This window comes from Canis lupus, chromosome 29, assembly GCF_011100685.1.
Source record: "Canis lupus familiaris isolate Mischka breed German Shepherd chromosome 29, alternate assembly UU_Cfam_GSD_1.0, whole genome shotgun sequence".
In the NCBI taxonomy this organism is placed as follows: Eukaryota; Metazoa; Chordata; class Mammalia; order Carnivora; family Canidae; genus Canis; species Canis lupus.
Genome location: NC_049250.1, coordinates 21,279,063 through 21,301,540, shown reverse-complemented (window position 1 = coordinate 21,301,540; position 22,478 = coordinate 21,279,063). Strand labels below are relative to the sequence as shown.

Genomic DNA, 22,478 nt, shown 5'->3' with positions numbered 1-22,478 from the left:
TCCCTTCTTGATACTCACTACCCTTTTAACCCAACTCTCTGCCCACCTCTCCTCCAGCAACCCTCGGTTTGTTCTCTAGGATTAAGAGTCTGTTTTTTGGTCTGCTTCTCTCTTCCCCATCACATGCTCATGTGTTTTGTTTCTTAAATTCCATATATGAGTGAAATCATATGGTAATTGTTTCTTTTGTTGTTGTTGTTAAGGAAATTTTTGTGGGTTTATTATATCATGAGCCATTGAAACATCCAAACAAATCAATATCTGGGAGGTCAATACCTGGGCGGTGAGGGAGCTGCTTTCTCCTTCACTTCTTTGGGTTACTAGAGCAAATTGTCCGTAGATTAAAAAAAAAAAAAAGACAACCTTTTGCATTACTTAAGTCTTTCCAAGGCATGCGCTGGTACAACACAAACTTCTCCTGTCAGATGCAACTATTCTAGCATCCAAACATCATGCACAATACCTTGGTAGTAGCAGCGCACTGCACTCGCTCCCACCACGGCCCTGCTCATTTGTGTATGATACTTGGAGCATCTGGAGGAGTGTGAATAGTTATCAGGAAGAGGAGGGAGGAGGAAACAGCATGAGTGCCTGGCTGGGAAGAAGTCAGCCGGAGTTGTGCAGGGCAAGCCTGAACATGTCATTGGTGCAAACCCAAGCATCATTGATGTTCTTTAATAGGAACATCTGGTGGAACCCCATGATGGGGTCTTCATCAGCCTTGAGCTGGCCCACTACCATGCTGATGATGCAGCTATCTGGCTTGGGCTGATGGTCCTGTGCCGTGATGCTGTGCTGGATTTTCTGGAACGGAAGGCTAGACAACTTTTCCGCAATGGCAGCTTTCCCCTGGAACTGCTGTCCTTCCCACGTAAGGCATGATGCATCAATATAAATTGTGCCTAGTTGGGTTCTGTCGTTATCAAATAACTGGTAGTAATGCTGAATGAAGCTGGATCCAATCTGCTCCCAAATTGGCTTGTCTCCCATTCTGGAGCATCACCCGGCCTCGTTGAGATCCGAGGGGTAGCATGTGCTGTTTCTATGACTGGCTTATTTCACTAAGCGTAATACTCTCTTAGCTCCACCCACACTGTTGAAAATGGCAAGATTTCTTTTTATGGCTAAGCAATATCCCATTGTGTGTGTACACACACACACACACACACACACACCACATCTTCTTTATCCATTCATCAGTCGATTGACATTTGGGCTCTTTCAATAATATGGCTATTGTTGATAATGCTGCTTTAAACATTGGGGAGCATGTATCCCTTCAAATCAGTATTTTTGTATCCTTTGGGTAAATAACTAGTAATGCAATTGCTGGATCATAGGGTAGTTTTATTTTTAACTTATTGAGGAACCTCTATACTATTTTCCAAAGTGGCTGCACCAGTTTGCATTCTCACCAAAAGTATAAGAGGGTTCCCTTTTCTCCACATCCTCACCAACATCTGTTGTTTACTGCATCAATTTCAGCTTTTCTGACAGGCGGAAGAACAAATATTGTTAAAATGTCTATACCACCCAAAGCAATCTAAAAATTTAATGCAATTCCTATCAAAATATCATCAGCTTTTTCACAGAACTAGAAAAAACAATCCTAAAATTTGTATGGCACCACAAAAGACCCCAAATAACCAAAGTGATGTTGAAAAAGAAAATCAAATCTGGAGGGAGGCATCACAATTCCAGACATCAAATTATATCACAAAGCTGTAGTGATCAAGACAGTATGGTGCTGGCACAAAAACAGACACATAGATCAACGGACCAGAACAGAAAACCCAGAAATGGACCCTCAACTATATAGTCAACTAATCTTTAACAAGGCAGAAAAAATATCCAATGAAAAATAGACAGTCTCTTCAATAAATGGTATTGGGAAAACTGGACAGCAACACACAAAGAATGGAACTGGACCACTTTCTTACACCATACACAAAAATAAATAAAAAGTGAATGAAATGCCTAAATGTGAGAGAATTCATCAAAACCCTAGAGAACACAAACAGTAACCTCTTTGACATCAATCGTAGCAACACCTTACTAGATAGGTCTCCTGAATCAAAGGGAACAAATGCAAAAATAAACTTGGGGCTTCATCAAGATAAAAATCTTCTGCACACAATCTTCTGATTGTTTCTGAAGGAAACAATCAACAAAACTAAAAGGCAGCTTCAGAATGGGAGAGAATATTGGCAAATGATATATCTGATAAAGGTTCAGTATCTACAATAAATAAAAAACTTATAAAACTCCCCCCCAAAATAATTCAATATAAAAATGGGCAGAAGACATGAATATACATTTTTCCAAAGAAGACACATAAGTGGCTAATGGACACATAAAAGATACTCAACATCACTCAACATCAGGGAAATACAAATCAAAACTACAATGAGGGCAGCCCCTGTGGCGCAGCAGTTTGGCGCCGCCTGCAGCCTGGGGTGTGATCCTGGAGACCCGGGATCAAGTCCCACATGGGGCTCCCTGCATGGAGCCTGCTTCTCCCTCTGCCTGTGTCTCTGCCTCTGTGTGTGTGTGTGTGTGTGTGTGTGTGTGTGTCTATGAATAAATAAATAAAATATTTAAAAAGAAAACTACAATGAGATATCACCTCACACCAGTCAGAAAGATATTTCCTTAATCTGATATAGGGCATCTATAGAAACAACAACCACCACCACCCTACTTTGTACTTATTGGTGAAAGAATGAATGCTTTTCCTCTAAGATCAGGAATAAGAGAAGAATGCACACTCCCATTCCTTCTATTCAACATTATACTGGAACTCTTGCTAGGGCAATTAGACAAGAAAAAGAAATAAAAGTCATACAAATTGGACAGAAAGAAATTAAACTACCTCTATTTGAAGATGGAATAATCTTGTTTGTAACAAAATCCTAAGGAATCTACTAGAGAACTCTTAGAACTAAAACTCAGAAAGGTTGCAACATACAAGATTAATATGCAAAAATAAGCAATGAACAATACATAAAAAAAATTGAGAAAACAATTCCATGTAATGTAGCACCCAAAAATATGTATTTAGGAATAAATTTAACATATAATATGTAAAAGTTATGCCTCAAAAATTACAAAGTATTGTTGAAAAATAGTAAATAATGCCTAAATGAAGGGACATCCCATGTTTCTTTTTAAATTTAATTTTATTAATGTGCATGAGATCAAGTATCCCTATCTGCTACAGTAGTATAGCAGACTGGTATAGTTAGGAAACAACTTTGTTTTGAGCAGGAGGAGGTACAGTACAGCACTTAACAGCTTTACTGTAGTCTGTATCCTGCTTTGGACTTCCATGTTAATGGATCAGAAGATTTTAATATTGTTAAGAGGGCAATATTTTTCCAAACTGATCTGTAAATTCAATATAATTCTTACAAAAATCTGAGCTGTTTTGAAATACTGACAAACTGATCATAAAATTTGTATATAAATTCAAGGGACACAGAATAGCCAATACAATCTTGGAAAAGATTCTCAATTTAAGAACTTACTGTAAAGCTTCAGTAATCAAGACATCATGGTATTGCTATAAGAATAGACATATAAATCAATGGAATAAAATTGAGAATCCATAGATACATATGCCTTTGCATTTATGGTCTGCTCATTTTTGACAAGGGTACCAAGAAAATTCAGTGGGGGAAAGAACTGTCTTTTCAACAAATGGTGCTGGGACAAGTGGACATCCACATGTCAAAAAGGAGGTGGAGAAGTAGTAGTAGTAATAGCAGTAGTAGTAGTAGTAGTTGTTGTTGTTGTTAGATCCTTACCTCATATCATATGCAAAAAATAACTGAAAATCAACCACATAAAAGCTAAAGCTAAAGCTATAAAACTCTTAGAAGAAAACCCAGGAGTAAATCTTTGTGGCCAAAGATTAGATAATAATTTCCTAGACATGATGCCAAAAGCCTAAACAACCAAAGAAAAAACAGATTATTAGACTTTGTCAAAGATAAAAACTCTTGTGCTTTAAAGGACACTATCACATGAAAAGACAACCCACAGAATGGGAGAAAACATTTGCAAATCATATTTTTATCCAGAATACATAAAGTACACTTATAATTCAACAAGAAGTTAAACAATCTAATTTTAAAATGGACAAAGAACTTAAGTAGACATTTCTCCAAAGAAGATACAGAAATGGCCAACAAGTACATAAGATACTGAATATCACTAGTCATTAGGGAAATGCAAATCAAAACCACAATGAGACATCACTTCACACCCACTAGAATGAATATAATCAAAACAAAAAGCAATAAAATGTATTGGTGAGGATGTAGAGAAATTGGAAATTTTCTATATCACTTCTGTAAATATAAAATGGTATAGCTGCTTTGGAATACAATATGATAGATTCTCAAAAAGTTAAATAGAGATTTAGTATATGACTCAGCATTTCTACTCCTAGATATATACCCAAGAACCTGAAGACATCTTCACACAAAATCTTGTACGGAAATATTTGTAGCATCATTATTCCCTTTTTAAAAAAGATTTTATTTATTCATTCATGAGAGACACACAGAGAGAGGCAGAGATATAGGCAGTGGGAGAAGCAGGCTCCCTGAGGGGAGCCCGAGGTGGGACTCGATCCCAGGACCTTGGGATCACAACCTGAGCCAAAGGCAGACGCTCAACCACTGAGCCACCCAGGCGCTCCACATCATTATTCCTAATAGCCAAAAAATGTAAATAAACTAATGTCCATCAATTAATGAATGGTTATACAAAATTTGGTATCTAAAAGCAATGGAGGGCAGTCTGGATGGCTCAGCAGTTTAGCACTGCCTTCAGCCCAAGGCCTGATCCTGAAGACCTGGGATGGAGTCCCACATCGGGCTCCCTGCATGGAGCCTGCTTCTCCTTCTGCCTGTGTCTCTGCTCCTCTCTCTCTCTGTCTCTGTCTCTCATGAATAAATAAATAAAATCTTTTAAAAAATAAAAAATAAAAACAATGGAATATTATCTAGCCATACAAAATCAAAGTACTGTTATATGTTAAGACATGGATAAACCTTGAAAAACATCATACTTAGTGAAATAAACCAGGCACAAAAGGTCTGCGTCTTATAACATGGATGACTTATAAATACAATTAAATGATTCCATTTATGTAATAATGCCCAGAATAGACAAATACACAGAGACAGAAAGATTAGTAGTTTCTAGGATATAGGGAGTGACTGCTAATTGTTATGGTATTTCATTTTGGGTAATGTTTGCACAAACTTGTGAATATACTAAAAATTACTGAATTGCATATTTGTAAGGAGTAAGTTTTGTGATAGGAGAATTATAATTCTAAGAAAAGATTCAGTGGTTATATCCATCCAAGCAATGTGAAGAAAAATTTCTAATTAAAATGTATAGTTTTCAACCAAGTTGCATAATACTACTAAAAGAAAATATGAAAAGTCAATGTGTTGATATTTTATAGTTACTTGGAACATTTTCCTCCCTGGCTAGACTAATTTTTCTATGACATCTAAAATAAGGACTAAATTTCAACAACTATGAGATTCATTTTTTTTATGATACTCACAATTTAAAAATTCCCAATTTAAACACAGAGCGCTTAGCACTGCGTATTATTCTGCTTTCTAAATTTTCTCAGATTAGCATTCTTTGTCCAAGAGCAATATATGCAAAGTAGGCCAGCAGGCTAGAGATGGAGGCAAGAAGTGGAATTCAAGTCTGAAGGCAGTCTCTTAGTAGAACTTTCTCCTTCCTCTGAGGAGGTCACTCTTCCTGATTGTTTTAAAATCAACTGTTTGGATAAGGCCTACTCACATTACAGAGGATAATCTGTTTTAATCAAAGTCTACCAATTTAAATGTTAAGCTCATCTAAAACAAACAAACAAACAAAGAAACCACCTTCACAAAAACATCTAGCATAATGTCTGACCCAATATCTGGGTACTGTGGCATAGTCAAGCTGACACACAAAATTAACCATCAGGGACATGATATGATAACAAGTGTGTTAGGTCTTTTTCTGGAATTCTGAGTTCCCCTTCAACTATCTCTGTTATTCTCAGCGAGGGACTTCACCTCTTTAAACCTCAATACCTTAATTGTAAAATGTGAGGAGATATTGAAATTTAGTATGCAGAATAAAAAATAAGGGTTGTGGGGGGTCAAGCTAACCTACTTCATCTCCTCCCCCCATTAAACTTTACATCACATGCCAGTGAGTGCCTTGAGAAATCAGAGACTTAGTACTGATTTTAAAATGCCCAATATTTGCTGTGATCTATAGAATGGGATAGCTATGGGATATATTGAAAAGAAATCTACTAATACTTGCAGGTGGCCTAAATTTTGAAGAATAGTTTATGTTTATATATGTATGTATGCATGCATTTATATATTTTTGTCTTTTGCATAGATAAGGCTAAATAGAAGAATATAAGAAATACATAGATTCTTTCACATTGTACTGTATTTCAATGGCACCCTCAGAACCTGTGCAACATAGCATTACTGAATCTTTGCAAATCCTTCCCTCTTCACTTAACCCCAAAAGAAAAAAAATATAAGTATGCCTTCATTTTGTCTCTTATATATCATGTGTCTCCAACTATAGAAGCTTCATCTAAATCTCTGAGTCTCCCCTAAGCACCACGTTCCTAAATTGCCTCTCTACCTCATCACAACCTAATGAACCCATGAATGACTCATTCTTGCAAGTTCTTATTAGCAATGAGGTAAATAGCAATCTTATCAAGATTCAACTGTTTCTAACAGAAAACCACCATGTATCAACCATATGCTAGATTTCTTCACTGTTGTTAATGGGTATAAATGCTAGTCAGTCAACCCCATCGGGGCTCTTAACACTCCTGTGAAATAATTGTCCTTACACCTAGAAGACCTTTCTTATATTCTCTAAATTGATTACTTCTCACATTTCTCACTTTTGTTAATCTGGATACCTCATGCCTACTAACCTATCTGAAGTTAATAACCTGAACTTACACGCTACTGAGAAAAGAGACCATCAGGAACTAACCTTTTAAACTTCCCATTACAGGCTTCTACTGATCTACAGTAGCATCCCACATTATGATTTTTTTTAAGATTCATTAATTTATTTGAGAGAGAGAGAGCACATGTGCATGGGGTGGTGGGGCAGAGGAAGAGGGTGAGAGAGTCCCAAGCCAACTCTATACTGAGCATGGAGCCCAATGCAGGGCTTGATCCCACAACACCAAGATCACCACCCAAGACAGAACCAAGAGTCAACGCCCAACTGACTGCGCCACCCAGGCGCCCCACATCCCACATTATTTTCATGTCATTTTACGCAGAGAGACACACATTCCTTGTTTTTCAAAGCCAATCTCTGCCCTTATTCTTTCCACCTCCTCCGGGAACTTGGCCCATCACTATTGCCTTCTGTTTCTCATATTTTTTAGTACCTTTAATCTCTTCCTCAACATACAACCATACCCAAGCAATTCTCATAATTAAGAACATGACAAAAATAAAAGAGTTTCCACCTAAATGTGACTCCAAAGGCTTCCACTTGCAGCCAAGATAGTTAAGATTTACCCTTCCATCTGCAACAACCACAAAACAAAATATAAGAAACAGAGGTTCTCGAAACATTGGCATGAAGTAGTGAAGGTCAGTGTACCCTAAGAGATGGGAAACTATTAAGGCAAGCCCTAAAATTGCTACTGTCCCAGCTATTGCCACGACAAAGGACTAGAGGCTTAGGAGCAGAAAGGAGAGAAACCAGGCACAATCACTGAATGAAGACAGCTGATACTGCAGAGAGCAAGGTAGCTAGAATTCACAGAACAGATTCCAGAAAGTAGGGAACCATCCAGGGAGAGAATTTAAAGACCTGCAGAGGATCCCCCTAGAGTAATCAGCTGATTGACAAGGGCATAAGAGGAAACAATCAGAGGCTTGAAGGAAGAACCACCAAAAAAAGATTAAAGGGAGCAGTGCCAGATACTCCCACAGGGCCAGGAACAATACCTGCTTCAGATGGACTGGAAAGTCTCAGGGTTCACAGGACATTGAGTTGAGTGGGCCTAAGACTTCTGCCTCAGTAGGGGGAATGATTAGCTCTAGAATGAGCTAATCTGATTCCTACTACCAATCTCAAAAGGAAGACCAAAAAGAATTACACCATGTCCAAGTAACTTAACTGAATCCCAGAACAAAGATGAACAGCATTTACAGGAATACAGATATCCGGCACCTAACAGGCAAAATTTATAATGTCTGGCATCTAAACAAAAATGTCTAGGCATGTGAAGCAGCAGAAAAATGTGACCCATAATTAAGAGACAAAAATGACTGTAAACGACCCAGTCACAGAGCAAATATGTTGGCTAGGCCTGCTTCCCTTTGCTGCTTTAGTGGCAGCAACCACTAAGATGGAGTCCTACTCCATCCAGCATCCTAATCTAAGCAGACACCCAGGAGAGTCTCCCTCCTCCCATGGGACACTTATGCTCCTCTTATCTGCAGAGGTACTCAGCTCTGGGATTCTTCTGCCTGGAGGGGACCCTGAAGAACTGCCAAAAGCTTCAACCCTACTCATCATTCAGTTTCTATTTCAGTCCTGGTCCACACAGGTGTTTTTCTTGCTTTTGGACACAGCTCTTTCCAGTCTTCTATTTTTACGTTTTAACTCTGATGACCATGTGTTTGGAGCACAAGGGAAGCTTCAAAATGGGATCTTACCATACCATCTCAACTGGAAGTCCCCACACATTCTGTCCTGAAACACCTCCCTTGCTTTCCATGATGGTATTCTCTTTTGGTTTTCCTCTCACCTCTCCGATTACTGTTTTTCTCTAAATCCTCCTTCTCTGCCTACCCAGTAAACTTTTAAGGGCTCCATTCTCTCCCTAATTTATGATAAAAAGCTTAATTTGAATATGTAATTACATATTACAAATGGCCTTTAAAGCTAGATATCATTTTTTTTTTAAGATTTTATTTATTTATTCATGAGAATACACAGAAAGGAGAGAGAGAGAGAGGCAGAGACACAGGCAGAGGGAGAAGCAGGCTCCACGCAGGGAGCCCGACATGGGACTCGATCCCGGATCTCCAGGATCACGCCCTAGGCTGAAAGCAGCGCTAAACTGCTGAGCCACCAGAGCTGCCCCGCTAGATATCATTTTTATAAGAAACAGTCTTGTTGGGATGTTTATAATAAATGTAATTCTTCAATAATTTAAAATTAACCCTGGGGTTGTGGCAAGTATAGTACACGAAAAGCAGGCAAATAAATAAGCTCCATTTGCAAACAGGAAATATTCCTTAGAGGTCCACTCAGCTAATGAGAAATGTAATTGGGTCTCTGTAAGTGTTGATAGTAGGGTAGAGTGCATAGGAATAAACTGAGTTGGTTAAATGAAGGGCAAATTATGGTTTGAGTGTGTACCTCCCATTAATTATGGGTGAAGGCCAGATGGTGTTCTTGTGTTTGTGAACGTTTTCAACCACCACGTATTTACGTAGTGCCCTTCACAAGCTGCTAGACACTGGGGATGCCCAGGTGAACAAGACAGTCTCTGCCTCCACTGAGTTTACAGTTTAGTCTTTCATCTCTTTTTAATTCTGCTCCTTGTCTTCCATGAAGGAAGTTGCCCGAATGTGACAGTCTAAGAGGGAATGGAGGCAGGGGGATGAATCAAGGTATGAGGGTCCCTTATATAGTTGTTTCCAACATCACCAAGGAGTTCTGCTTGAGAATCAAACGTAAAGAAGAATATGGCAAGGTAGTTTTTTTTGTTTTTTTGTTTTTTTTTTTTTTCCCTGAAAGCTAATTGGCTCGTTATCCTTGCTAATTGGGCAGAGCAGCACAAATAAACCGAGGGGGGGAAATCAAGAAACAGTGGGCACATTTCCCAAAACACCTCCCTGTTCTCTGATCACCTCCGAGAGCTCATTTTAGAATTGGAGGTCAGAGAGGCTTGGGGTTTAGGGAAACAAAGTTTGTATGTAAATAAGCCAGGCCCCTCTTTTACAGCGGAGTTGATTAAGGGACTGGTTGACAAAGTGTACAGAATCCCTGCTCTCTGACACCACAAAGTATCTATTACATGAGAACTTCCTTCTGGCGCCAGGAGGCATTTAGTTTTCACTTGGGTGTTCTATAGGGGATGAGGCACATGGGGGCGGGGAGTGGAAGGTTGGGGGCTAGTAAAATGAGAACAACTCTGAGCAGGGGAATGACACTATTGGGAGAGGACGTACGAAAAGGATAGGATGGCAGGAGAGAGGATGGGGACAATATATATAATGTCAAAGAGAAAGTGAAGATGGGGAAAATAACATAATAACGGACCTTGAACAATGCTCTACAGTTTCCAGGGGTGCCTGAACATGGGGAGGTGGCTGTACATAGAGAAACAACTCTGAGATGGTGAGCAAGCAGCTCAAGGCCACTCAGCTGATGGACGCGGAAATCTTCTAACTTCCACAGCAAAGGGAACTCGTTGCAGTAGGAGCCACATGGCAGGATGTTCTTCTCTCCTAGGCTAACTCCACAATTAACAAGGCTTGCGACCACATACTGGAGACCAGAGCTGTGCGCTGTACTTCAAGGGATGTTCTTGGTAATGGAATATTTTCACACTTCCAAAACACTGTGGCTAAACCCTAAAAGAAAAATCTCCTGGCACAGAAGTTCCTTAGCTTCTGCCCAAAAATGAAAGGCTGTCTCAAGGGATTTTTTTTTTTCTTTTTTAAAATAAGATTGCTCTCAGACGAGTTCACCCTTTAGGATGCTCCAAAGCAATGAGGCTCAGGGGCTCAGCAAACAGGCCTCCTCCTTCGCAGGACTTCACCACAGGGCTTTTTTTTTCTCCCTGAGAACTGGGGTGTTTTACTCCGTTAATGCAGTTGTCAAAGTCATTTGCAGGAGACACGCAGCGTTCCACTGGAAGGGGACAGTATACCTTGGTGTTGGCTACCTAGAATCCACAGAGAGTGCTTAAAAAAAAAAAAAAAAATTTCCCCCAAAGCCACTTGTATTTTTATTTGTCAAACTATCAATGAGGATTTTTTTTTTCTTCCCTCTTGAATGGCAGAGAAAATCGGGTTTCTGACTCTTAACCACTTTCCCCGTCCCCTTTTTCATTCTTTACCCGGACTTTTCTACCGTGAGCGGCTGCAAACCTGATGTGTCCGGGCAGTGGCCGCTCTACGCGCTGACACCTCTCGGGGCTCCAAGGTGGCAAAGAGCTCGCGGAGACTTTTGGATAAATAAACCAGCAGCGGGGCAGCCCGGGTGGCTCAGCGGTTTGGCGCCTGCCTTCCGCCCAGGGCGTGATCCTGGGGTCCCGGGATCCAGTCCCACGTCGGGCTCCCCGCATGGAGCCTGCTTCTCCCTCTGCCTGTGTCTCTGCCTCTCTCTCTCTCATGAATAAATTAAAAAAAAAAAAAATCTCAAAACAAAAAAAAAAATCAAAAACTAAACCAGCAGCGGCGCACTGGTGGAGGGTAACTGAGAACTCCCGCCGTGCACTGCGACTGCGCCCCAGGGGCCTGACCTCGTAGCCGCGGCGTCCAAGGGCCGGGAGCTCCTTTCCCTCCGGGGTTGGGGCTGCGGAGCTGGGCCCGTGCCTTCGTGCAGGTGAAGGAAGACCGGCCAGGGCCTGGCGTGAGGCCGGCCCGACTCGGTGCTCTCAGCGTAACCCGCCTCCAAGCGACCCGACCCGCTCCACGTGACCTGCACGCCACGTGACCTGCACGCCACGTACACCACGTGACTCCCGCGCCGTAGCCCGGGCTCCTTCATCTCCGAGGCCTGGGCGTCCTGCTCCCCAGGTACGGCTGCTCCGAAGGGCTGTTAACTGGGCCTGGAGCTCGGGCGATGTCCCCAGGGTGTCCTTCCGGCCTGAGGGATCAAGCCCCGCGCTTCTCCGGGGCTAAGGCTTCCGTTTACCGAGTGGGGCGGAAAGCCTGACCCACCGGAAGTGCTTCTCCACGTGTTCTAGGATGGGGCGGGGTCGGCCGAGGCTGAGTGCACGTGGCGAGGCGCCGCGAAGACGACTGGGACGAGGGCGAGGATGCCTGATGCCACGTGTGCTCCCCGCATTATCGGGCTCCCCCCGCCCAGGGCGTGTTTTCTGAGTGGGGTGGAGTTGACGTCACCAGCACCTGCCCCGTTAAACAGTGGCCACTCAATGTACAGTGGCATAGTTAATCGCTATATTATCCGAAAGAAAATAATGTGAGCTACATATGTAATTCTAAATTCTAAATTTTAGCCGCATTATAAAAAGCGAAATTATAAAGGCGAAATTAATTTTAATGACATTTTTGCGAACCCAGAACATCCAAAATGTTGTCAACGTTTGATGTAATTTTTAAGACATATTAATGAGATATTTTACATTCTCTTATTCGTATTGTTCTCCGTATCTGGTGTGTATTATACAATACTGTACATGACTAGCCACATTTCAAGTTCTCGATAGCTCTATGTGGCTAGTGGCTCCCATATTGGCCAGCTGGAAACTGTGTGTTTGTAGATCAAAGCTATGGGCAATTTCTTCAGCCAACAGATAGCTCAGAAAATCAGAAGACTTTGGGAAGACACCACCAGGAAAGTCATGTGGGGATGGCTCAAATGCATTCCCACAACAATCATTTCTTAAGCATTTACCTACTAATGTTTTGACTTGCTGTTCACAGAAGGTGGATGCAATCCCTGCTCTCCCTAAAGCCTACACCCACCTGACCTTCCCAACTCCAGACTTCCTCACCTAGTACTTATAGGCAGGGTTAGAAGGGGACAGTAGCCAGAAATGGCCTATTTTTTTATGGTCTGTAATTATTAACCAACCTCACTCTACCCTTTTAGAAAACCTAAGAAGGTTTAAGCTGTTTTTAATATTATAAAATATTTTCAATATTTCAATATTGCATTTTAAAATATATTTAATATATTACATGCCTTTTCTGTGTTACATCTGAGTGTGCTTTCACATACACCACAATCTCATTTAATCCTTTCAATAACTCTGATTTTGGAATTTTACCCCAATTTTCAAATGGAGAAAGTGAGGATTGGAGAAGTGCTGTGACTTTAGGGTAAGGGAACTTTCGAGAAAAAAAAGGTTTCTAATGCAGGTCTGTCCATTTTCCCTCAGTGAGGTCTCTTACAAGACCTATGGAGAATGTCAGGTGATGGGATTATGTACCTCAAACTCCAGAAGTCTGCTACGAAAGCAAATGAAACATCCTGGTCTCACCTAAAACCCAGAACAAGTCCTGGGGTACAAAACTTGGGTCAGCTCCCGACCTGATACTTATTAGCTGTTTGGCAGAACAATTCATAATAATACAACTAATTAGCATTCATCGATCTTCTTCTATGTATGAGGCTCTGGGCCAGAAAACTGCTTACATACTTCCTCTTCCTTATAAGACAGATAGTTCATTTTATAGATCAGCAATCTGGATCTCAGAAAAAGTAAATTGCCAGAGGTCATACAGCCAATAAGCAGGAAAACCAGGATTACAAAACATTATTAAATGTATTAATGTTTGTTTTACAATGTAACTTAAGCCCACCCACCCTTCCATTGCATACTTAAAAAGCACATCCTAAGGAATGTCAAGACCACTAATGGATACCATAAACAACTGTATATTCATGCTACAAATTTAAAAGGCTGCAAAGCATGGACAGATAGGAATTGTTTTCAATATGCTTTTAAAAAATACAAAAATAATGGCTTTATTATTCATTTGCAATGTATGGTAACTTGCCAAAACAATAAAACAGTTAGGCTCTCAAAAGAGATAATTATATTTGCACTGTTCAGCTCATGGGACTGTTGCATTGAGAGAGAAGGAAAAGCAAAAGCATGTTAAAGTGTGAAGATATTACAAATATGTTTAAAGCAAACTACAGTTATATACTAATATGAAATGTTTGATGATACATGCCCTAATCTTTACTGGGAGTCTGCAACTTGAAAAAAAAATGAGTAAAAGGATGAAAATGTAATTAGAAATAAATGAAAGAAAGATAACAGAAAAATGGTGAAAAGAGCTATCTTTCTTAAAAGAGAACAGAGGGAGGGAGGGGAGAAGGAGGAGAGATACAGAGGAAGGAAAAAGAATGGAAAGAAGGAATATAGAGAATCAAAAAGAAAAGAACACAAAAGATAAAGGGAAAGAAAAAGCTATGAAAAAAAATAAGCATGAACTTTTGGGGTCAGTCAGTTCCTTGAAGAAAAAGAAACTGGCCATGACCCGCTTCGCGCTGGGGCTGGGTACAGATTTTTTGCGACTGTTTAGAGAAAATCTAGCACTTTCCCCACCATTAATCTTTTCTAAAGAAAGACTTTGTTCTGCACCTGTATAAACAACCCAGAATTTTAAAACCTATATGCCTGCCTCTAATGTGTGAGACTATGTATTTATACTGATAGATTCAAGTCATCAATAGGTGATGCAGAAAGCTAGCCTGAGATCTCCTTTTTACATCTTTTTGCTCCCCTTCTCACTTTTTACTTCCCTCCTTCACCCAGCACACCTGAAGTCAAGTTTAAGTTCAAGCACTCCGCTAAAGAACTCTACATTCTGTCCAGTACTGCCTGCTTTTCCCCAGCCAGGAGAGAACTTAAAATGAACTATATTTTTATTCAACTGATCCCAAAAGGAGCCCCTCCCCCATCCCTCAACAAAATGACAAAATATACAGGGAGAAAACCTCAGCGAATGACGGTGACACGGAGAGGTTGTGTGAAACATCCCCCAGGAAGGAGGCCTGGCCTTGGAGATGAAGGTGGAACGATGCCTGAATGATGAAGTCAGCCCCGGCCAGCCACCTGTTGCAGCACTTCAGGCACGAAGCCGGGAGCATTTGTTCTGTTGAGCTGGTGGAGGGAAGCTGGCCCCAGGGCTTCTTCCCACTGTCCTGGGCTGACTGCACGTTTGTCTCCTTGCGCTTTGCTGGGTTCGGGAATCTATGAACTTTCAGGGAAACGACAAGAAAACTGGTGTGAAGATTCCGCTTTCTCATTGCAAAACGGAGTGACCATACCTTACCCTATTTGTGGTTTGATTATTTTGTTGTTTTAATTACTCAGTGGGCAGTCATAGGGTGCCTAGCCCAGTAACTGGAACACAGCAGGCGCCCGATAGCTGGCCACTGGTGTCTGCCTCCAAAGTGAAGTATCCATCCCCAGACCATGTATCGCAAAGGTTCTAAGAGTTAGAAAATGAGACTGCGGTTTTGTTTTGTTTCCTTTGGGTGGATCCCAAAGGAAACAAAGGGGCAGAGGGTTTATTTTGGGGTGGTATAGGACACCATAATTCTGGATGCTATTTTGTCCTTTTTATTTTGGAAGATTGTTGTGAGTTAGCATTCCGCATCCAAGAGTGTGCTCTTCAGTACACAATCTAAAATAGTAATTGATTCCCTAGACTATATCTCAAGGAGTTGGGGACAAGATCCTCTATTTTATGCATTGTGGTATTAAGAACAAAATCAAGCATGAAAGTCTCAAGACGGTGGAAATAGCAGATATAACAGCTTGTGGTGCGTGGCGGGGGAGGCGTGTAGCAAGCAACTGGAAGACCGAGGGGCCAGGGATGCCAAACACGCATTTCGAGTCCATATTCTACTTAACAGCCTGGCGATTGGGGGGTCTTTTAGCTAAATATCTATCTCTGCGTCTTCACTTGAAGTTATGCAAAGTGGAGATGACATTTAAGTCACAGATATTGTTGGAAAACGGAAAGGACCAAGAGAGTCAAAGTGTTTTGTAAATCATAAAGGTTAACCGCTGCGGATTGCTCAGTGTCGTTTGCTTTGTTTTGCCTTTTTTTTTTTTTTTTTTTTTTTTTTTACCCTTTTGTCCGGCAAGCCTTGGGGAGGCTGTCCTGCAGTCGGCGTTACGCGCCGGGGGAACAGTTCCGCTGAAGAAGATCGGGAGAGGGAGAAGCAGAGGTCGCGGTCCCGGGGTTTCCAGGTGTCTGGCGACCGCCGCCGTCGCTACGACTAGTTGGGGGTGGAAGTAGGGTAGGGTGGGGTGGGGTGGGTCCGAACAAGGTCCCGCCCCGCACTCGCAGGACGCACGCCTGGCCCCTCGCTTGACGATCGGAGGGTCCCACGGCCCCGGGGCCCCAAATCTCGGCCCGCCGGAGACTTCCCCTTCCCCGCCCCCACCAACAGCTCCCGAGGGCAGAAAACCGGTCCCCACCCCTTCCACGCCCCCGCCCCACCTCTTGCCCCCCTTTGCAACCCCCTCTCCCTCGCCCGGGTGGTTTGTTCCGAGGAGTACAAATAAATAGTCGTGTCAAAAGGCGCGGCTCGCGGTCGTGCGCGCGGAGGCTGGGCGGGGGCGCAGACTCCCGGGCCGCGCTCTCCCTCCCGGGGCTCGGCGGCAGCCTCGCTCCCGCGGCCCCGCGCCGCCCACCCGGGCCTCTCGTGCTGCTCGGGGTTCGGCCTGGCCCCCGCCTCCGCCAGAGGGAGCGAAGGCCGAGCCCGCGAGGCCGGCCTGGGGGCGCGAGGCGGGCGCGCGTGGGCGTGGGCGTGGGCGACGCGGTGATGTCCACCGGCTCGGTGAGCGACCCCGAGGAGATGGAGCTGCGGGGGCTGCAGCGGGGGTACCCGGCCCCCGCCCCCAAGAGGCCGCCCCTCCGCGGCGCCGAGGGCAGCTACATCTCGCCCAGTGACAACTCGTCGGCGGAGGAGGAGGACCCCGAAGGCGAGGAGGAGCGGTGCGCGCTGGGCGCGGCGGGCGGCGCGGAGGGCTGCAGGAGGAAGCGGCCGCGCGTGGCTGGGGGCGGCGGCGGCAAGAAGCCCCTCCCGCCCAAGGGCTCGGCCGCCGACTGCAAGCAGTCGCAGCGCAACGCCGCCAACGCCCGCGAGCGCGCGCGGATGCGCGTACTGAGCAAAGCCTTCTCGAGGCTCAAGACCAGCCTGCCGTGGGTGCCCCCCGACACCAAGCTTTCCAAGCTGGACACGCTGCGGCTGGCATCCAGTTACATCGCGCACCTGCGGCAGCTGCTGCAGGAGGACCGCTACGAGAACGGCTACGTGCACCCGGTGAACCTGGTAGGAGCACCGCACGCGAGGCCCGGGGCGAGCGGCCGGGAGACGCACTGGGAGCCCCCGAGCGCCAGGCAGAGCCAGCCCGCGGGGAAGGAACCCGAAAGGGGGGTTCTGGAATGGGGGATGACGAGTCCAGTTTAATGTATCCCAATCAGGGGAGGGGCCAGGGCGCTTTCTTGGAGAAGAACCTCCACCCGTCAGTGTTCCTTCATTCTGATCATGGTACCTGGTACTTTGCCCCGTGACAGCTCTTGGCCGGTCTCTTACGTCCGGGGTGAATCTGGGTTCCCTCTGCATCCACTACCCGGTTGCAGATTGAATGGCAAATCTCTCTCGCCCAACTTTTTCCAGCTAAGAGTCTGAGAAAAGAGTCGATTTCACAAGCCCTACTTTCTGAAAGGAAGGAGGGAAGGCCGAGCTCTACTTAAGAGCCTTTGGATTTTTTTTTTTTTTTTTTTAAGTTCTTGCAGAATACGAAAGGTTTCCCCAAAAGGGATTTGTCTGGAAAGTCCCTCTCCGACCTGCCAACTTTCCCGGCTTGAGAAAGAACCTATTCTAGTTCCTACTTGGAGTGGAGGGCTGATGATGTGCCTGTGTGTGTGTTTAGGGGGAAGGGAATTAAACAGACAAAATCCCAAACTCATGCAAGTTTCACGGAATCATCCTGAGAGACCAGAAGGAAGCATGGACAGACCTCTCATGTCTCATGCAATTAAAATTCAGTAAAGTTAAAGTCCTAGTTTAGAGAGAAGACACCCAAATTCCCAGAGCACTGATAAAATCTGAGCTACTAAAAACCAGGGATATTCCAGGGGTCGCTTAGGAGAGAGGTTTCGGTTTGAGACGGTACTTTCTCCAGTATCTGACGCTCTCTTTGATTTTACAGACATGGCCTTTTGTGGTCTCAGGACGGCCCGACTCTGACACCAAAGAAGTTTCCGCAGCCAACAGATTATGTGGGACCACCGCTTAGATCGAACTCTCTCGCTGGGATTATTGTTTAAGCGCGGGTGTTTGGGGGCCACGGAGAGAAGGGAGTGTGAGAACCCCCAGAGGATGGGGGAAGTTCCATCGGATTCTCCTAAATTCTCCTTCCCCGCCCCCACAACGCGAACTGTGTGAACACGACACGTGGCGGGTGTTGGGAGCAGAGCCCGAAGGGGTGGCCGCGTGGCTGTCATCACAGGACGCCGAGGTCTGAGGCTGCTGTGGATCCGGGGGCGACGACAATTTGCTTCTCCAAAAAGAGCTTCCTTCTGTCTCTGCAGCTCGAAACCAGATCCAACCTCGGACTTTTAACAGTGTAGACTAACCCAGCGCCAAAACGCCTAGGAGCTAGTGTCCCGACTGAGCCAGATCGCTGTGTATGATGGCACGGCTCTGCACAGCACAGGCATGTTAGGCAGTGGTCAGAACGTGCTCTGGATGGTTAGCTTTAAAGACGGCAGTCTTCGCGCGTGACCAACATCGGGGCATGTCTTTAGGTTGCAAAGAGAGGAGAGTGGCATCCCTGGGCCAGCTTTGTTCCCCCCAGGGCGGGGGCACGCACCCTCCGCCCTGGGAGAGGTGGAGGCACGCTTCCACAGGCCACCTAGCCTGGGTTTGCAGGGAGCGCTCGGGCGATCCTGCCTCCAGGCCGAAGTCAAGCCCTTTTCTCCAACCCCCAACCCTCCCCGCACCCCAGGCTCCCGCCTCTTCCCAGGCCGGCTTCTGTCTACCCTCTTACTCAGCTCCCGGTGTAGACTTGAGCCTGGACCCCCGCACCCCCGGCACAGCGCGCCCCCCCGCCCCCGCTGGGGTCTCCTTCGGGCCTCCCTCTCCCTCCTTCCACACCTCCTTGCAGCCCCTCCGGCTCCCGACCATCCCCAGCTGCCCTCCCCCACCCAGGCTCTGGGGGCCTCGCTCTGCAGCGCAGCCTCCCCGCGCCCACGTCCCTGCTCGCGGGAGGAGTGCGCTGGGTGGTCCGCGGCGGCGGCCGGGTGCCTAGTGACCCCCCTCAGGGGAGATGCGCCGCGGTCTCGAGGCTGCACTACCACAGTAACTAGCAAATGTAAATAAATTTATTTTTGTATGAATAATAAAACACAGTGTGAAACCTGAGTGGCCCTGGGTGCTGTCAGAATGTGGTCTTTGTCGCCTTTAGTTTGGTACCAAAGTTCATTTAAAGGTGCCCTCTTAGCCCTGGGCTGGGACTGGTTCTTTACCAGCGGAAGGGGTGCTGGTCCCATTTGGGTCACCGCGTTTCCAAATGGAACTCTCTTTACTTTCTGATTCTGATTCTTCTGGAGGCCAGGGTTACCGGGAGGCAAGAAGCCTAGGCTTAGTGGCCTGAAGAGTCTTTGGGGGCCAGGGCCACGTTGAAAGGTATTTGCTCTACAAAGTGATATAGGTGCATGTCTTATATTTACACACACACACACACACACACACACACACACACACACGATGCTTTCTGCAGCTTAAAGCACACTCCAATCCTTAACCATTGCAAGTAGTTCAGGAACCCCACAGCCCACACACCGGAGTGGGGGATGGGTCTCAAGTCTAATTGGCAGAATAAAATCATAATACAAGGCGCCAAGTTGTGTTTCAGTTGAGCTTTTTTTTTTTTTTCCAAATGATGTTTACACAGCGTTTCTAACGCACACCACCTCGTTTTCCTTGTTATTTTCTTCCGTTTTTCACTGCAATTTTCTTGGGAAGTAATAGCCTGGGAACCCATCAGACGGTTTTTTTTTTTAAATGGCATTCGTTTTGAAAGCTGCATTCTCTTTGTAGAACATTTAGAAAATTAGGAAAAGTGTGAAGGATAAAACTACCTAAACAACTGCCTGATTTGGGGTGTGTTCGTTATTTTATAAAAATCGAAAGGCAGTTTTCTTGACCAGAAAGAGAAAATACAGCTGGAGTTTAGGAGGTGAGAGGGAGGTGGGAGGGGGGGAGAATGATTTCCTGTTTTGAACTAAACTAAACCAAAACTCTGGAGAACTGCTTTCTGAGACCATTTTCTTGAGCTTTGTTCATCAGAGGGCTGTGGCCCTCAGGATCTAATCTTCAGCAGCAGAAGTGGGCTCAGGGCTACACTAGTTGGTTTCCATGGCATTAGGAGTTCCAGGGTAAAAACTAACTCAGTAGGGAGTGACTAGTGACGAAAACCCCAACACAGTGGTTGAAATGCACTTAGGCCCCCTGGGAAGTTCTGAGTGGCTGGCTTTTGGCAGGGGTGTCTCCTGGAGGCCAGCTCTCAGACCAAGCCTTTGCAAAAGCTTCCATCAAAAGCGATCATTTTCCAGGGAAGGATGCAGTGTAGTATGTTGTTAAGATGAACCTGAATGTCTATAGAACCCCACCTGAAATTCAAGCTCTGCCATCCACAGACTAGTGGCCATGTGCAACCCCATTAAGTCTTAGTTGCAGTATCTACGAAATGGGAGTAATAATAGTGCCTGCCTGGGAAAATTGCCATCAGGAAAAAAAAAAAGTGATAATTTTTAAGCAACCTTTCTAGTGGGCAGTAAAAAGCGCCCTTAAAGTTGACTCCTTAAAAAAGTGGGGAGACTTGCTTGACAAAGGGAGCACTTTAAACAGGTGGGCATTTCAGGAATCTTAAAAGACTTGGAAGCCCAGCTTTAAAATGCCTGGATTACAACTATAAAACCGAAGTGTCCCACAAAAGCAGAACAGAAAATGGGGGGAGGCTATATTTGTATTAAATACAGATAAGCATTTGAATAAACAAGACAATATTTGGGCACATTTTCATAAATAAAAAACTAAATACTTCTTTCTATAATTATATTCTCTTAGGGCACTTCAGGGGTAAATTTTCCCGCCCCTACTCTGTCCCTGCTCCCCATACTGAAGTGGGGTTCCTCACTGATTTACACAAGCAGACTGTTGTATCCTGCATACTCATTTTTATTGCCACTTCATAATCCTATAATTTATAGAGAAGAAAAAAACTTTCTGAAGAATTGTTTTTGCTCCAGTTACTGTAAAAAGTTCAATGCCAAGTCTTAAGTGATAAGAAAGAAGAAAGCAAAAGGCCAATTTCTAGTAAATCTCAGTGAATCAGGGTAAATTGCTCAAGCTTCTGGGCAAAGGTAGCTGTTGGGAGAGGCTTTAAGGACCTTGAACCAGTCTTTTCCTGATTGGCCATGACCACTGTGCACACTAAGTGGTAGAAAGGCATTCCTCATTTTCTTTTTCCTTCATTTTCCTTCAGGAATGTGGGTTGAAGAAATAGGAGTTGGCCCTGAGAATGGTGGAGGTTAAGGAAAAAAAAAAAAGAAGAAGAAAGTCTCTCTTTTGGGTTATTTCAGTTTGATTATACTGCTGTGTGAGAAAAGTTGAAGGGGGAAAAGTCTAAGAAATATAATGCAAAAAGTACTGAATAGCAAAGAAAAATGAGTAAATTGAAAAATACTCTTGAGGGGGCTTTTTGAGAGACCAGGGCATTATTATTAGTGATACTGACTCAATCAAAGAAAACAAAAAATCCCCTTTCACAGCCTCTTCCTAAGATGAATATTTTAAAAGAAATGCTTTCGGTCCTGTAATCTTGAAACAGGCGTTTCTCTAGTTGTGGATGTTGAATTGATTTTGTGCATATTCTTCTGCACTGAGCTTCAAGTTACAGCTTCACTTTAGCCTGATGGCTCCTTCAACAGATAGTGACGTTGACCATCACAATTTACAAAGATTTTTAAAAATAAATACAGATTCCCCTCCCCCCCCCGTGGTAAATGCTTCATAAATTAAAAAAAAAAAAAAAAAAAGACAGTCTCTCCATAAAAAGAACTAAGTGGCACGCATCCTATTTTAATAGGCAATAGGTAAATAGCTTGGCTACTAATTTTGAAAAAAAAAAAGCAATAACTGAGAAAGTCATTTTAGTAATGTTTGGAAGAACAAAAACAGATATATTAACCATTGACTTCTCATTCCCAAGCATCTAACTTCAGAGAAAAGTCGCTAGAAGGTACAGCTGATTCCCTTTGTAACTGAGAACCTGGCTACAGTCCTTTCACTGGGCACTTTTGCTTACCCCCTGGGGGCGCCCTTGCTTACATTTTTGCACTTCCCATCCACCTTTCACCTTTCATCTCCTGTTCTATTCTGTTCTGAGCCATTGTATTATCTTTCTTCTCTCTCCCATAACAGTGAAAGGTGAATCTATGACTCTTAAAAGAGTCTAGAAAGTTGCCAGAACCGGAAATCCACATGTAATCCTGTAAACACAACTAGCAGTAAGATAGTAGTTCTCTCAAATTATTTCACCCCTGTTAGTTCTACTATCACCGAGATAGATAGATTATGGACCAACTTTGGGATCTTTCATTGCCTGTAGTAAAGAGGATCATGGAGCATTTAAGAGCAGT

The 22,478-nt window shown here is 44.1% G+C and overlaps 2 protein-coding genes, 1 long non-coding RNA gene and 1 other non-coding gene across 4 annotated transcripts; 1 reads left to right on the top strand and 3 right to left on the bottom strand.

Annotated features, from left to right (window-relative positions):
* Nucleotides 1-530: 530 nt before the first annotated feature.
* On the bottom strand, nt 531-1,002 carry LOC486993 (nuclear transport factor 2-like). Its single transcript, XM_038579517.1, has one exon. It carries the CDS (start codon nt 988-990, stop codon nt 607-609), a length of 384 nt encoding a protein of 127 aa, XP_038435445.1. The 5' UTR covers nt 991-1,002; the 3' UTR covers nt 531-606.
* Nucleotides 1,003-3,187: 2,185 nt separating this feature from the next.
* LOC119866809 lies at nt 3,188-3,319 on the bottom strand. Its single transcript, XR_005381318.1, has one exon. It is a non-coding gene; the product is annotated as a small nucleolar RNA SNORA63 (small nucleolar RNA).
* Nucleotides 3,320-12,315: 8,996 nt separating this feature from the next.
* Nucleotides 12,316-17,513, bottom strand: LOC111093170. Its single transcript, XR_005381090.1, has 3 exons — nt 17,324-17,513; nt 15,892-16,041; nt 12,316-15,011 (listed from the first exon to the last, which is right to left on the bottom strand). It is a non-coding gene; the product is annotated as an uncharacterized LOC111093170 (long non-coding RNA).
* On the top strand, nt 16,574-19,197 carry MSC (musculin). The gene is made up of 2 exons (XM_038579516.1): nt 16,574-17,100; nt 17,984-19,197. Exons 1-2 carry the CDS (start codon nt 16,591-16,593, stop codon nt 18,068-18,070), a joined length of 597 nt encoding a protein of 198 aa, XP_038435444.1. The 5' UTR covers nt 16,574-16,590; the 3' UTR covers nt 18,071-19,197.
* The last annotated feature ends 3,281 nt before the right edge of the window (nt 19,198-22,478 follow it).